Source organism: Physcomitrium patens, chromosome 16 (assembly GCF_059467195.1).
Source record: "Physcomitrium patens ecotype Gransden chromosome 16, ASM5946719v1, whole genome shotgun sequence".
Lineage (NCBI taxonomy): Eukaryota > Viridiplantae > Streptophyta > Bryopsida > Funariales > Funariaceae > Physcomitrium > Physcomitrium patens.
The window spans coordinates 13,669,489-13,685,002 of NC_143425.1; the positions used below are offsets into that span (position 1 = coordinate 13,669,489).

The 15,514-nt window shown below is 38.9% G+C and overlaps 2 protein-coding genes across 3 annotated transcripts; both read right to left on the reverse strand.

Annotated features, from left to right (window-relative positions):
• Positions 1–5,636: 5,636 nt before the first annotated feature.
• On the reverse strand, positions 5,637–7,605 carry LOC112293381 (uncharacterized). 2 transcript variants are annotated; one of them, XM_090257067.1, is made up of 2 exons: positions 7,264–7,605; positions 5,637–7,004 (listed from the first exon to the last, which is right to left on the reverse strand). In XM_090257067.1, the coding sequence occupies exons 1-2, from the start codon at positions 7,334–7,336 to the stop codon at positions 6,895–6,897; spliced, it is 183 nt and encodes a 60-aa protein (XP_090113193.1). In that variant the 5' UTR covers positions 7,337–7,605; the 3' UTR covers positions 5,637–6,894. The 2 variants fall into 2 exon arrangements, with proteins under 2 accessions (XP_090113193.1, XP_073395943.1); XM_073539842.2 differs by having other exon boundaries at positions 7,211–7,605.
• Positions 7,606–9,941: 2,336 nt separating this feature from the next.
• Positions 9,942–12,279, reverse strand: LOC112293795 (uncharacterized). Its single transcript, XM_024543642.3, has 3 exons — positions 11,580–12,279; positions 10,622–11,346; positions 9,942–10,475 (listed from the first exon to the last, which is right to left on the reverse strand). Exons 1-3 carry the CDS (start codon positions 11,907–11,909, stop codon positions 10,280–10,282), a joined length of 1,251 nt encoding a protein of 416 aa, XP_024399410.1. The 5' UTR covers positions 11,910–12,279; the 3' UTR covers positions 9,942–10,279.
• Positions 12,280–15,514: the final 3,235 nt, after the last annotated feature.

Consider the following 15,514-nt stretch of genomic DNA (forward strand, 5'->3'; position numbering starts at 1 on the left):
TGCAATAATATGAAGAAATTCCAAAAAAAATAGTATCTAGCAAGGCCTAAAAATGAGCAAACTTCAGAAGAATCCTTAGAGGTTGGCCAATCCTCCACTACTTTCACCTTATCTTGGTCCATACACATGCCTTTGGAGGACATCACATGCCTCAAAAAGATGACTTTTGATTTCTAAAGCTCACATTTTGATTGTTTGTAATAGAACGACTATTTTGTAACTAGCATAATACCTCTAATATGTATTATTCATGCTCTTTAGGGATTTTATTATATATGAAGATATCATCAAAGAAGACAACTACATACTTGTCCAATAGGTCTCGAAACAATCTGTTCATGTAATCCATAGAAGAGACTAAAGCATTGGTGAGGCCAAAGAATAAAACTAGCCATTCAAAATAACCATGGCATATACAAAATTCCATCTTTTCTACATCCTCTCTTACAATAGGTGTTTAAAAATAGCCACTCCAAAGATCCAATTTACTAAAGATGGTCATATCTCAAAATTGGTCAAGAAGATCATTCACGCATAAAAGTAGATATGCATTTTTAACAATCTGCTTATTGAGACCTCGATAGTCGATGCAAAGGCAAAGTCTACCATCTTTCTTAGGTGCAAAGAATATAAGCGCTTCCTATAGTGATGTGCTTTCTCAAATGAGGATTTTTTCTAAGATTCTTTCCAATGTCTTCTGCAACTCTTCAGGTTCTTTTGGTGTTAGGCAATAAATTTGTCAACTTGCCAGTTTGGCTCTAGGCAATAGTTCTATTTGAAAGAAGGCACCTCAATTAGAAAGTATGCCACTAGGTAGGTTGATTAGAAAGATATCATGATATTTTTGTATAAGTAAGTCTTTGGTTGCAAGATATCTTTCTTCTTTACTTAATGTGGAGGTACAAAGAATCATCTTGTATCCTCTATCTTTAACAGAGATTATTCTTGCTACCCAATCAACTTTCTTATTTTCCATCTTTAGCCATGGTATACCAAGGATAATATCATACTTTGGCTTTATAACCTTAAATCTCTCTCTCAAGATGTAGGTGTCTATCAATCTCAAGGTTTTTTCTTCACACATCTCATACAATACATTCTCTCGATTATATATAAGGTATATACTTCCTCTTTTGACTTCTTTTATTTTAATTCCAAATTGGTCGGTAATTTCAGTTGAGATGCAATTTTCTGTAGAGCTACAATCTACAAGCACTCAACATGATTGTCCTCTTAGTAGTCCCATTAGATGCATTAGTCGACTCTTATTATAATTGTTCCAAGCTATGCCATTTCTCTTTGAGAGATAGTAGCTACCTCTAGTACTAGCCTCCAACGTCTTTATTGAGAAGCTCCATTTTCTTACTTTGACTCATTATTAGCTTGATGAATTTTGAGATTATAAATCTGTCTTGTCTTATTGATACTTGTACTTTGACATTTTGAACAACCTTCAATTTGATGACCTAACTCTCGACAATAGAAAGACAATCCTTTTTGCAATGATATTTATCATCTTTGTAGTGTCAATGATCCTTGTAAGGCATCAATCTCCATTGACATTAGTTGTTGTGCCATAATATTACATAGCGGCATATGACTTCATTCTATAGGTCGTGCTCTATAATTTTTGAAATCTATGGCATCAACCTTCTCTACAATCCAAATTGCCTCTTTGAATATTTGTAGATATCTTAACTCTACCTTTCAATGGACTCCATGTTTCAAACCTCGTAGGAATCGATCCATTATCTCTGCCTTTGAAACATTGCTAATTTTGAAATACAATGACTTGAATCGGAATGCAAAAGATTTACCAACTGTTTGCGTACTATCTTTTTCGTATTGGTGAGCTGAAATTGATTCCTAAACTCAGTCCCAAACTCCTCCCAATTATAAAATTCACCTTGAGCTCCATAATTTTGAACTCGATATTGCTTCCAAATGGCTATCACATCTCTTAAATAGATAGTTGCATATATAATTTCTTTAGTGGTGTTTGTCCCAAATAGGTGGAGATATTATCGCATATTGAAGAGCCATTGACATATATCTTCTTATCTTAAAGTTTCAGATTATGTACTAAGCTTATTCAATTTTAATCTAATCGATGTCGACTCTCTTCTCTTTGAGGCTTCTATTTGCCTTTGTAAAGTAGTTATCTAGTCTAAGAAGTGTTGTATTTGAGCCTTTATCTGGGATTGTTCTACCATATCTCTCATACTATAATTTCTCCATTGGACTCCACTATTGTAATATCTTTTCACCTCCAAATTGACTTTTTAAGAATAACTTGTGGTAGCCTTAACACAATATGCACTATGACCACAACAACTGATCTTGGACTAAATGATGACTATTGATAAGCTATCAAAAGTATACAATCTAATATTTGCTTTGATACCAATGAAACAAGACTAGACTACCTCAAAAGCCTAAGATCCTTCTATTCCATAGCAACATAAAATCTCATCACAAAATAGGACAAAATATACTAGAATAGAATTAAACAAAATTAAATAGAATAAGACATGAAAGACAAACTAAGCAAACAAGAACAAAATAGAACACGATTAAACAAAAAGATGCAAAATCAAACTTTACTAAGAAAAAGAGTCTGAAGCCATATGTGACTAGATACTCCAAAAGGCCCTGGCCATTCCTATATATATCTTATTCTACTACCTTAGAATTTTTAGAATATTCTTAAGTGGTGGACCTCACTTAAATAAGTGCCTCAAACTTCTTTTCTAGAATGTTCTATGATGGATCTTACTTGATCCACTAACCTAAACTCAATTATAGAAACTTCCATGGTTCTAATTATCTATATAATTATCTTATTTATACCATGTTATAATTTGTTTTTAGGAAAAATATTCATATATGATAATTCCAAAAACATGATCTAAAATAATCTACTACATCATTTGAGCTAATTTATTCTAATGTCATTAGGCCCTTCTGCATCTCTTCTTTTGGCAAAGCATACTTCTTCATCACCTTTATTAATGATTATTCTCAAATAATATTTACTTATTTTATTTAAAATAAACTAAAATCAATTCTTTTCAATAATTTTATATATTTTATTATACTATTGAATCATAATACGACACCAAGCTTTATACTCTCTATACCAACAATGACAAAGAATATACATCTATTGTCTTTCATGATTATTGTACTAAACATGGTATTTGCCAAGAATTCACTCAACCATATATCTCTCAATATAATAGCATTACCAAAAGCCATAATCACACTTTGTACAATATGATTAAATGCCTCCTCTTCAAATGCAATCTACCAAGCTTCTTAGGAGCCAAGATAGTCCAAATTGCTTATTTTTTACTTTATTGGCATATTATAAATGGTCATCCACACATAATGCTTGTAAAATATTTTACTGGTGTTAATTCTAATATTTTCTACCTCCAAGTCTGTAGTACGTCTAACTATACAACAAATATTATTTTAGCCTAATGCAAACTTATTCCTTATTTAAAATAATACATTTACTTTGACCTCAACAATGATACCAAAAGTACTTGATGCTTCGATCTATCTTACCACTACATCATTCTTTCTAAAGATGTTCAATTTTTAAATGAAAATACATCTTGTGCACTTTTTGTCCATGCTCTTCTATCCATGTCAATCTTCTTCTCGAGTGTTGTTCACTCATCCATTCCACCATTAGATCTCATAATTCCTTTAATTCTACCAAGCTTAGATCTAATCTCTTCCATCTCTAAAGATCCTCTACTATCATCTCCATAGTCCGTTCCAACCACACTACATGCTCTGACTATTTCAACTCACTCCTTTGACACTTTATTTTGTCGCTCTATTTGATCACACCATCTCTCAACTGCCTACTAAGATTACATCCCATTGGACCTTATTAAAATCTTTATTGAAGTTATTGAAGAGGGTGGCAAATCCCTCTTCTATTACTAAGTTGGTCGCGATCCTCGCCAGGTCCAAACCATATTCGAGGAGTATATTGCAATCATAACTAATAAAACATACAATCTTATACTCCTATTTAATGGTATCTAATCTATCAGTCCTTATTGAACATATAAATTCAAATTTGGGTCCTTAGATGAAACAATTCAATATAAGGTACAAATTGTAGTGCATGGGTTCCAACAAGTTCATGACATTGACTTTCAAAAAACTTTTATTTCATCCATCCAATAGAAATCTATATTAATAATTACTGCCTTTAATGCTCATCATGGTTGGTTTATTCACCATATGGATGTTTCTATAACATTCTTTAATAGTCGGCTAAAAGAAATAATCTTCATAGAGCAACTACAAGAATGTGTCTATCTTGGTACAAAGCACCTTATCTGCCACTTAAATCACTCATTATATGGTTTCTATCAAAGTCCTTAAATCTAGTATAATAGGATCAATGCCAACTTACAATAATAGAGCCTCTATAAAATTGATGTCATTTTCAATGTCTACCTCCAATACTATACTATGTTTCTTTACTTTCTAATATTATATATCAATGACTTGTATATTATAAGTTTTAATTCTAATAACATTCTTGATTTAAAACCATAGCTCCAATTATTATACAAAATATTCACCTTTATTCATCTACAATGTTTTTTTTGTGTCCAATTCACACAAATCTCTCATAGTATTCTATTCCACCAAACAAGCTATGTACTTAAGTTCCATATGAAATATCATATAAATTTTACACTTATCCATATATTATTATTTGATTTTATGAAATTATGTAAATATATTCATTGCAAGTTAATTCAAGGCGATTATAACGCCTTGTTGATGAATTAAATTATCTTCTTAAAATATGTTGGGACATTGGATTTGTAGTCTCTCAATTGATTCATGTACTGCCTTCAAAAAGTTCACTTGCAGGTAGTCCTTAATGTCCTTTGATATCTTCTATGACATCCCTCCATTGACTTTTAATATCTAAAATGAGAGGAAATTATACTCTCAAGATTCTCAAATGTTGACAATGTAAGAAATCTTAATGATTGTACATCCACCAACAAATTCATATTTTTCTTAGATTGCTCACCTATTTTGTGGTGTAGCAAAAAACAAAATATTACGTCATGCTCTTCTTGTAAATTTATAAGAATTTTACTAATCAAATTGCAAATATATTTACAAAAGCGCTTGGTAGGACCAACTTTAAAAAATATATAAAATAATAATAAATAATAAATAATAAAATCAATTTTGAAAATCTTTATGAAATTAAATTCTTTTCTCAACATACTAAATAGCTTATAATTAGTCTCTAGATTCTAGATAATTATAGGCCTCTCTTCTATTTCTAAATCTCTTCTATTGAACATTGTGATAACCAATCACTTCACTTCCACATTCTGCCGAAGTTGAAAAGACTCCATTGTGTCTGCCCACTCGAATAGCATATTAATATCACACCTGTGCCAAACAAGTTGGCTTTTGCGTTCCATCCATTGAAGAAGATGCAGCTGAAGATGGACAATCATCTCTACAATCGGACAAAGATTGCATTGACTCTAAACTCTTTAAGTTCTACTTTCAAAAACTCACCCAATCCATAACCAAAATTAATTATATGATACATCGATGTACAACCAAGAGAATTGACCAAAATTAGATAATAACTTGTGCATATAACTTGTGCATGTCTTCATTCCAATCACTTGATTAGCTCATGAAAAATAGATTGGACATCCAACAATGTAACTAGCCTAGAACAACAACTCACTGGTGATAAATCCTAAAGTTGACTAGCTCAATCTATCATCACTAGGCAAAAGAAGGGTTGCAAGCGGAAGGGGATGTTAGCAGCTACTCTTACCCTTAGGATTAGCACCCTTCTTCAACATGACATTGTTGCCTATTAATCCCAAGAGTTCCCATCACAGTACTTAGTTTATATGTTTCCTCTTCGATCAACGAACTTAACGAATTTACAGTTCCCTCCAGTCAGTGGACACAGTGTTCTCGTATGCACAGTGCTTCGAACAACACCTCTGTGTCCTCAACTTTCTTCACACTGCAATCAATAAGGTTCTCCATCGCTCCTCAACATTCGCAAGATATGACCCGCGCAAGATATGACCCCCTTGTTAACACTAGGACAAGTAAAAATTGCCGCAAAGTCGGTGCATTGTTTGCTAGTCTTGGTGTATGTAGACCGGCATTTGATGCATATAGACCAGCACTTGATGGCGGAGGCGCACGATGAGAAGGGATGGGGGTAGACTGGCTAATTGTGGGGGGGCATACTCCTCGCATTTCGCCTTTTCCAAGGAAAGCCATGTTTCATGTTGGGGAAGCTCATAACTCTGCTGCCGCGTCTCTGGGATAATAGTAGTCTGGTCTCCCTACTAATCAACGCAACCCCCTGGCAATCCAACCCACTGGTGGGGTCCTCCTGAATCTAATTATATGCTTCAATCAAACGCCGCCGCAGGGTGGTAATAGAGTTTTCCTGCACAAGTTAAAAGGATAAAAAAAACTAGAGTCCAGCTTCTCTTCTTCTGTCCACTCCGCTTTTCGACCGATTACTTGCAAAGCTGGTACATAACGTTGTTAAATTGAACAAGCGACACGTAAAGTCCCAGTTTGGCCATCAATCGATGTACTGTTCAAAGTGAACAGTACCGCTGATTCAAATAATTGTAAGCAATTCGAGAATGGGGACATGAGGAACACGCAGTGTTGCAATGTTGCTCGAAGGGTGAAAAGGAGGGATTGGGAGTTCCGTTGCCGGGGCACAAGGGATCCGATTCCCGACGCATGCAAGTGAGAGCCCACTTCTCCCACCCTGAAGCCCCAAAATTTCCCCATGCCCCGGACGGAATCAGCCAAAAACACAACTGAGATCTTCCACAATCATGCATCGGAATCGGGACATAGCCCCCCAACTTCCTGCATCCGCATCCTCCCTGTCACTCCATCCCGATCAGAGCCTTTCAAGGCGTCGCCTCCGCCTGCAAGTGACGCTGCACAAAACGACACAAAAAAAATGTTTACCCGCTGGATTTTCACCACCGGCTTCTCACCCACCCACCCACTCGCTCTCCCACCTCATTCCGGAAAAAAAAAAAAAAAAAAAAAAAAACACACACACACACATACACACTCACAGCCCCTCTAAAATCACCATTCCCTTAAGTTGGAGTCAAATTAGCAGGAACCCAGGTCAGACCTAGATAGCATTCTGGCAAACTTAGGCTTCTCAACTAGGAGGCGGATGAGAACCACAATAGGGAACCGCCGCAACGTGGATCTCCCACGGGTGTGGCTCGCAGCTCGCGGCCTGCTGTGAGTACATGGCAGCGCAGTGCGATGCTTATTATGGTGCTGAGGTCGGAGTCTACGCTTTGTGGTGCAGCAGCAGCCCATGTAAGGAGGACGATGAGGAAGAGCTCCGATCTGGTCAAAGGCAAAAAAAAACAAGCCATGACCAAGCAAGCAAGCATTGGCGTGTTCCTGCGGCATTACAGTCATTACAGCTTCAAGCTGACTGATTCTCTCTCTCTCAATGGGATGCAACAAACCAGCATGTGCTTAGTTGCCACGGCAATCAAGAAGGGAGGTTTTATAGTGGACCTTTGCAATTAAAATATACTCACTTAATTAATGAAATTAAGTTTCACTAATTGCTCCTCCTGCTTGAATGTTTGGACCAAGAGTTTCTGGTTTTGATTCTCTCACCTAGACCAATACTGCCCTTTGTCTTGGATAATGACATAGTGCCTGACTCAAGCTGTTGTAGCAGAGTCAAAGGTTTCATAACACATTTTTGCACAGATTTTGATTGTGATTGTTTCAAAGAGTGTTTTGTTTGTTAACCAATTTCCTAATGTTGTTTCTCATAAAAAACTAGAGGAGAATAAAGGGTCAACCAGCTGAGTTCACACTTGTGTCCTTGTTACCATTTGAACTACCTTAAGTTATGGTGGCCAAGATGTTGTGCTCCATTGGTACACTAAGACATGGATTGAGGGTCAGTGTGTGTGGTAATGAGACCTACTGAGAGTTGTTGAAGAGGTGATAGATCAATCATTGTGACTGAGAATAAAACCCCAAGTATGAAGAAGAAAAAGGGCTAAAATAGAATAAAATCCATGGGTATGTGCAAACTTGGCATGATTGAAAAGGATAGATTGTAAATAGTGTTATTGGGCATAAAAAAAGAAACAGAAATCGCTTCAATTATATATATATATATATATATAGAATGAGTTTGGAATGTAGGATTTTTTTTATGATTTTTGACTCAAGCAAATAGAGAAGAAGATTGTAGAGGACACTTCCACTCTCTCAAGTTCACATTCCATCAGAATTATAATCTTGCAATGTAATAATAATAATAATAATATTAATAATAAATATCACAACAGACTCTGCTGCACCAATTCTTTCCATCTTTCCTTCTTCAGTGTTGGCAGGTTACAGAGAAATCAAGACTAAGCTACACAAGTTTTGAAGCCTAAAAAATAATGAATCTAAATTTGGCCACTGCATGAAAAGCAAGAAAAAATTTGCAAACTACAAGGAGAGAAAAAAAAAAAAAGAAAAAAAGGGGGGGGGTTGCAGTGAGGATAAGATGGGGTAGGAGCACAGACATTGATGAAGAAATTTATTGCCATCAAAGAAGGAAAGAGAGTACTAGCCATATTACTAGACTGGAACAGCCCATTCAGTGATTTCAACATGGACCCAATTTAAAGCTGTGGCTGCCTCTGCTTTCATTGCCATGGCACCTTCTTCTTCTTCTTCTGCTTCTTCTTTTTCCATCCCTCCTTCTTCTCCATTCCCAGATCCCTTCTTCTATCCCCTTATAACCATATTCATTGTATTAACACTCCCATTTTCCTTCAATGACTCATGTCTGCACCACATTGTGAACCTGACTCCAACTCTACCATCATGCCTCTGCTAGGTCTCAAAGGAAATTGATGGAATGAAGATCATTTTCATTATGTGCTCCATTTTGAAGTGGGGGGGATTGCCTGAGGGGGAATTGAAGGCCATGAATGGTGATTGAGGCTGCTGAGGCAGAGAAAATATAGGTGAAGAAGGTGAGCATTCAGTTGTACCAATAAAATTGGTATTACACCTGATTTTCATTTTTATGCTACATGGCTTTCAATAGGAGGATGCAAGGACAAAATGCCTTCAATTCTAGTTGGCTAGTGTGGCATCCATCTCAAGTATTGTCAAAGAATTCCCATTTGTTGGTACATTATAATGGGTAGTTTTCTGGGTAGGCTGCAGTTGTTCATTAGGTCCTTGCTGAAAAACATATGTATATATATACATATATATATAGATACACACACACACACACACATATATATATATATATATATATATATATGTGTGTGTGTGTGTGTATATATATCTATATATTAAAGCAAGTGTCTTTTTCTCCTTAATAGGACAACCTCCTCTGATCTCAATGAAGCTGGATAAGGCAAATGGAGGGTTGTGGTCATGGCATCAAGTTAAATGGGCTTGTGGGTTCAAACAAACCCCCCCCCCCTTTGGCTGATTCATGCATTTCAGAGTTTGAGAAGGGGCAGTAGTGGACAGGAGCATGATACACTTAGAGGATTGTTACAACTAGGGGCTCTTGCATCACCATGAGACTGTGATGCAGTATCAAAATCACAGCAAACTAGCTCTGCAAATATTGGAGTTGGTTTGTGTGAAGCAGGCTCCTAATGCTCAGAGACGAGAGGGTACATTAGATGGTCCCGTGTTAAAATTTGTCATGAAAGTGGGTGTCGTAGCCAGTAAGGAGAGCCTTATAAGAAGAAAAATCTCAAAAAAGTATGCAATGGATGTCATACAGCAATCAACCAAAATATCCGCAGGACAGGGGGGAAAAAAAAAAAAAAAAAAAAAACGATACGCACGATGCGATAGGCTTGTGTGGTGATCCGCTAGTAGCATCAGCGACTTTACTGTGTGACAAAACCATGGTACAATTTCCTGCCGCCACTTATTCAGCGCCAGCAATGTATCTTTTTAACGTTTAACTACAAATTTACAATGTACATGAGAGCACCTATCTCTAGAATCCCTACTTATTTTCTCGAGCAGAGAAATTGGGCGACTCTCAACCCTTCTCCCCTTCCTACTTCGGTAACCAAGTGTCTCCGCAGCCTTTCTTACACGGAATCTGGGTGACTCCAGTGGCGTGGGAAAGGGAACTCAAGAAACCACTTCTTGTATAACTATCAGAATCCAACGAAGAAGACTGAGATTACGACGTCTGAATTGTGGGAGTTTCGACTCGTTGTCTCTTAGAGGAGGATGACGGAGAACTGAAGTCCAGCGGCACTTCGCTCTCGCATCGTGGGCACTTGGGGTCGCTCTTGTTCAGCATCACGTACATGAGGCACCTGGTGCACCCTCCCATCACAAGGGTCTCGCTTTTTTGGCTCTCCACTTCGCAAACCCTGGGAAAATAAAACACGGCGATGTTAGATTTTGTGTCTGATAACCCATTTTGACTTTTACTGCAATCCTTACAAAGAAACAAATAAAAGGATTTGCGATGGAATAGGAATCAACAGTGAGGAATCGAGAAGCAGCGATAGGTTACCCTGGAATGGGGGACCTCAACACTTGGGAGTCGTCGTGGTGCGATGCACTCTGGTGGCCAGACCTTGAGGATGTGGACGAGGAGCTGCTGGTTGATGGGGAAGAATGCGACCATGACTCAGACCGGGACGAGGTCAGCGAAGAGAAGGACGACGACCCGGAATGCTTTGAACCGAAGCCTGTGGTAGTACGCATCACCCGCTTCCCCATGGCCTTCTCCGTCCTCTTCAAAGCCATCTCCACCATCTCCATCGTGCACACGCTTTGCTGCTGTGTGCGCTGTTGCGACCGTGGGGAGTTTCCGCCCGCGGCCAAGTTCAAGTTCAACTCTAGGTTGGATTCCTCCTCATCCGACGAATTGGGGAGCGCCAGGGGTTGGGCCCCGGGGCTTCCCGTCTTGTTCAGACTCAAAATGCTGCGGTCATCCAGTTGGAGATTCCACAGCTGTTTGCCCGTGGAAAATGAAAGCAGCTGCTGTCCCACGGGCCTGCTCTCGCGTGGACTTGCACCTCCCGAGGAAGTAGACGATGTCGAAGTCCTCAAGCTCTCCTCACGAAGCGTCTCTGACCGCTTGCTACCGAGAAACTCGTGTGCAAGAGGTGAAGCTGCAGGCACCACGTCGGCTGCTGCTGGGGTCATCATCACAATGACAGTTTGCTGCACCTTGCGTGGATCCTCGCTCGTCCTCACACCGGTGCTCTTATTCAGAAAATATAGCTCTCCTGTCTGCACAGCGTGTAGAAACACCAAAAATAATCAACCTCATGTGATACCATCGCCACATGATCATGAACAAACAAAGCAAAAAACGCATAATTCGCTGCAATATCCGCAATCACACAGTTGGAGCGCTCTCCGTTACATGCTCGAGGCCACAATTTAGACTTCGAAGGGGACTCCCAACAGTATCGAAAGACGGCACAGCTACCTGTCTCTAAGGAATGAGAGCCAGGACTAACCTTCAAGTCAAGGCACTTCTCCCAGCCTGAGGGGAGTGGCTGATCGGGGTCCAGCTCCAGAAACTCAGCGGAGGAGTGGCAGTCCAATTCAGTCCCACTAGCAGGTGACGAACCTGCAGCGGTGCCCAACAAGTCCAGTGTCACATCCACCTCCTGCTTCACGTCTCCTCCACCCACAGCAGGCGAGGAGGAGCTTCCAAACTGCCCCATCATGAGCTGCATCAATTTCTCTGTGTCTGCACCCCAGGTACGCTTCTTGCTCATTTCCAACACAACCGGGCTATTGCCTAATTCCGCACCCCTCCACGCAACCTCCATCGCCACTGCCATCCGCTACCCTCTCAACCCTGCCTTGCCAATCGACCCTTCCACCAACAATCCCCCACCTGCTCCAATTCCCTTCCCAACTTCGGGAAAAATCTCACAAAAAACCAAACAAAACAAAAACAAAATTCCTTCCGCCGCTCTGCTCTCGCATCCAGATTCAAGCCCCCAATCTAAACTCCTCTCACAATCAGTCCAGGAAAACTGTCTCCTTTCCCTTCAACAAGTGCTCTCACATTCACCACCACTACTACTTCTATCTCCACTACGACTACACAATTCGAAGCACCACCACAGCGTCCAAGTGCTGCACCAAGAGATCCTCCACTGCGCTTGAACAAAAACAGTCCTGAGATCAGTTTCAAAGGGAGGGAGAGAGATTGTAGAAAGTGGGGAGTGTTTCATTGCCGGCAGTCTATTGACATGGGATGCCGGTTTGACCAGGGCCCCCTGGGAGCCAGCTGCCCGGTGACGAAATTTCCGGCCGGGCGGGCAAGTCTCTACATGAAGACCGTCGAAGGGCTGGGTCTTTGCCAGAGAGAAAAATAATAGCGCCTCATAAATGTGGGGGGGGGGGTAGAAAGAGTGAGTATTGGCAATGCCCATGGTGTAGAGGATAACTTAATCCCAGTTTCATGAATCTGCCAATTCCTGCAGTCACCCAGATCCAGATCCAATTTAGTCACCTAGAATTGGCAGTAGGGTGTGTGCTTTGTATGGCTCAGGGAGCCACTAAATTTGGGATACTTAACTTAGTTTCATGCTTCAGGAAGCATGCACAAGCTCTGTCTGTCAGCAGCAGTAGCTTGGCTTTCCCCTATCTCTACTATATGTTGATTGAAGCCATGTCATCAGGTTGGTTGGTTGTTGGTTGGTTGGTTGGTTGGTACCTTCCCAATGCAGCTACACAAGTACATTTTGACATTAGCACTGACAAAAATATATGCGTCTTGATCAACCACAGGGACAAAGGCTCAGCTTAGGAAGTTTGCTTCCCCTGGCAAATTTTTCTATGTGTTCTTTTCAAAGTGAGCACTCTGCAACAAACATCAACCAAATGAAAGAGAAAGAGTTTTTTCTTTTATGATTTCTCCCACATTTCAACTACTTGCTCTGTTTACTTTCCACTGCTGTGTATAGTTTCTTAGAAACCAACAATCAGCAATGCAGTTACTGAAGTGCCTTTTTTCTTTTAAATAAAAAGAAGAAGAAGTTTGCCCACATATCTGAACATTGCTTGGAAGGTTTGTGTAAGGAAGAAGTAGATGGTCTGTTTTGTTCCTTGTCTCTGATATGGAATGAGATGGTGATTGGAGAGTAAGCTACAAGACAGACATGCATATAGATCAGATGTGTTTATTGGAGGGAACATGAAATTTTTGCATTGAATGACAAATAGCACAACAAACTTACATGTGGCACTACAAAACTTTCATGCCTCGTCTTTCTTTTTCTTTTTTTCTTTTTTTGGAGTCCAAAGTGATGTAAAGCTAAGGCCAGGAAGAGGGAATGTGCCTAATGAATTCAATGGCCCACAAAAGGTCTTTTATCTCCTTTACACAACCACATACTTCCAACAAAAACAACAACCAAAAGAAACCAACTCTCAAGCCAAAGACCATGAACACAAAGGAGGGTGGTGCCTAATCTTTGCCATGCACTTCCACCAAGAACCCTTTGAAGAATGGGTGGATAAATGGATGGGAACCAGATATGAGTGAGCATTATTCAAAAGAAAAGAGTCCCACAATAAGTGAATTGCCATCTATTATCCCTCCTACTTGGAAGAAGAAGAAATAAATAAATATGCATTTTGTTGTCCTACTCTTCATCCACCCAGTCACCACCAAGTCATGTTCACAATGCAGAGATGGGAGTAGTGAATGAATATTGCTCCCCTCCAACAATTATTTCATTATTAGGCAATTCACCTAAACTTCCTTTTGATTGGGTGGATGAATTTGATGCAGAAACTGCAATAAAGAAAACCCATATTGCTTGTTTGCATGTGAATATATATATATATATATATATATATGTTTATGCATGCCTGCATGCGTGAAATTTATAAAACCATGAAATAGTAAATCTAGCAACTTTGAAATATTGAATTGGGTACCCAGCTCATGAAGAAGATGTGGTTATCACACACATTCTAAATAATTGTTGTGTCAAACTTTTCATAATTTCAAACTAGAAACATTCAACCTTCTTTGCATTTGCATTATTCTTCTATTTTTATTTATTTATTTATTTTTGTTTGTTTTTTTGTTTAATCTCCCATGGTGAAGAACAGTTATAGTATGAAAAAGAGACACAAGTGATTGTTGTTGCAGAGAGTGCAAATACAATGAATCTTATCTAGTTGTGTGGGAATATGCTTGATGGTATGGAGACCACATCCTTCCATCCAATCAAGGCGAATTCATGTTCATGCTACTTGAGAAAACCCCATCATTCAATCTATGTAGGGTCTCACCCCCTAAATGCTTCCATGCTAGGATTTTAACCCACTTCAATTCACCATTTCCATAGCAAAATTTTGTGTACAAAAATGGGAGGCCATGAGAGCCAACTTGGCTTTTTACATCCGGTCCCTTTTGCTTACAAAGCATTGTTCCTCCCAATTTAGACCAACTTTGAACCAGAGTCCCACTGTTTCTGTGTGTCCTTGATTCTTGCCCCTCACTACCCTTACCTTGTTTCATTAAAGCATTGGCTTCCTTGTCTGCTGAGACATCAGAAATTAACACACTTGTCTTAATTCTCCATCTTGTGTTTTGGTGAGAGAGTGCTGTTGGTAAGTTTGGAGTTTAAAATGAAAAGAAAAACGTTGAGATGAATTTACTGTTGGAAAGGTTGTCTATTGAAAAGAGGAATAAGAAAAATAAGGAGAAAATAGAAAGAATTAAATGTGTCATTTGAAACAAACTCTAAACAAAAGGCTTAAATTTGGCTTCAATGGAAGTGTGTGGGTTTGGACTGTTTGGTTGCAAAGGGATGAATGAACTTCCCAGAGATGAGATTTGAATCCCCTACTCTCAGATGGTTGAATTCCTTTGGTCAACTTTGTTGGAGTTGTACAAACATTATCCATAGAACAATATTCAACAGGAGATTTCAATGAATTTATAGCAAAAGAACAACCTCTTAAGGAGCTTTGACCATATATGGATGTTGCATAGAGTCTCTGGTAGTACAATTGATGCAAACGTCCAGTGGAATTTTAGACCACCAAGGAGAGACTTTAATTTATTTTTGTTTTTTTAACTTCTTGTGGATATTAGTTTGTGTCATTTCATTCCCTCCATCCACTTTGTTAGGTCAGTTGATAATAATAAAAAGGAATTCTGCCCCTCTGATTCAAGTTAATATATATATATATATATATATCATGACAAGCTCCATTCTCAGTTCATTTTGCATCATCTGCTTTTTCAAACTTTCTGGTGGAGGTGCCTGGTTTTGCAAGAGTAAAGACATTCTCAAACCCTAAACCCTAAACCCACAAAGAAGAAAAACTTTATCATGGTCCAAAATGGGTGTCATGAAAGCCAAATCAACACTGTGGGTCATAACCCAATCCTGTAGTATCTATAACAATTGACCAC

Coding starts and splice junctions, on each gene's coding strand:
- LOC112293381 (XM_073539842.2), bottom strand. CDS start 7,512: ATGACTGTAATGCCGCAGGAACACGCCAATGCTTGCTTGCTTGGTCAT. Junction 7,005..7,210: donor TTTGCCAGAATGCTATCTAG/GTCTGACCTGGG, acceptor CGTTTTGTGCAG/CGTCACTTGCAGGCGGAGGC.
- LOC112293795 (XM_024543642.3), bottom strand. CDS start 11,909: ATGGCAGTGGCGATGGAGGTTGCGTGGAGGGGTGCGGAATTAGGCAAT. Junction 11,347..11,579: donor AGAAGTGCCTTGACTTGAAG/GTTAGTCCTGGC, acceptor CACGCTGTGCAG/ACAGGAGAGCTATATTTTCT. Junction 10,476..10,621: donor TTGAGGTCCCCCATTCCAGG/GTAACCTATCGC, acceptor TTATTTTCCCAG/GGTTTGCGAAGTGGAGAGCC.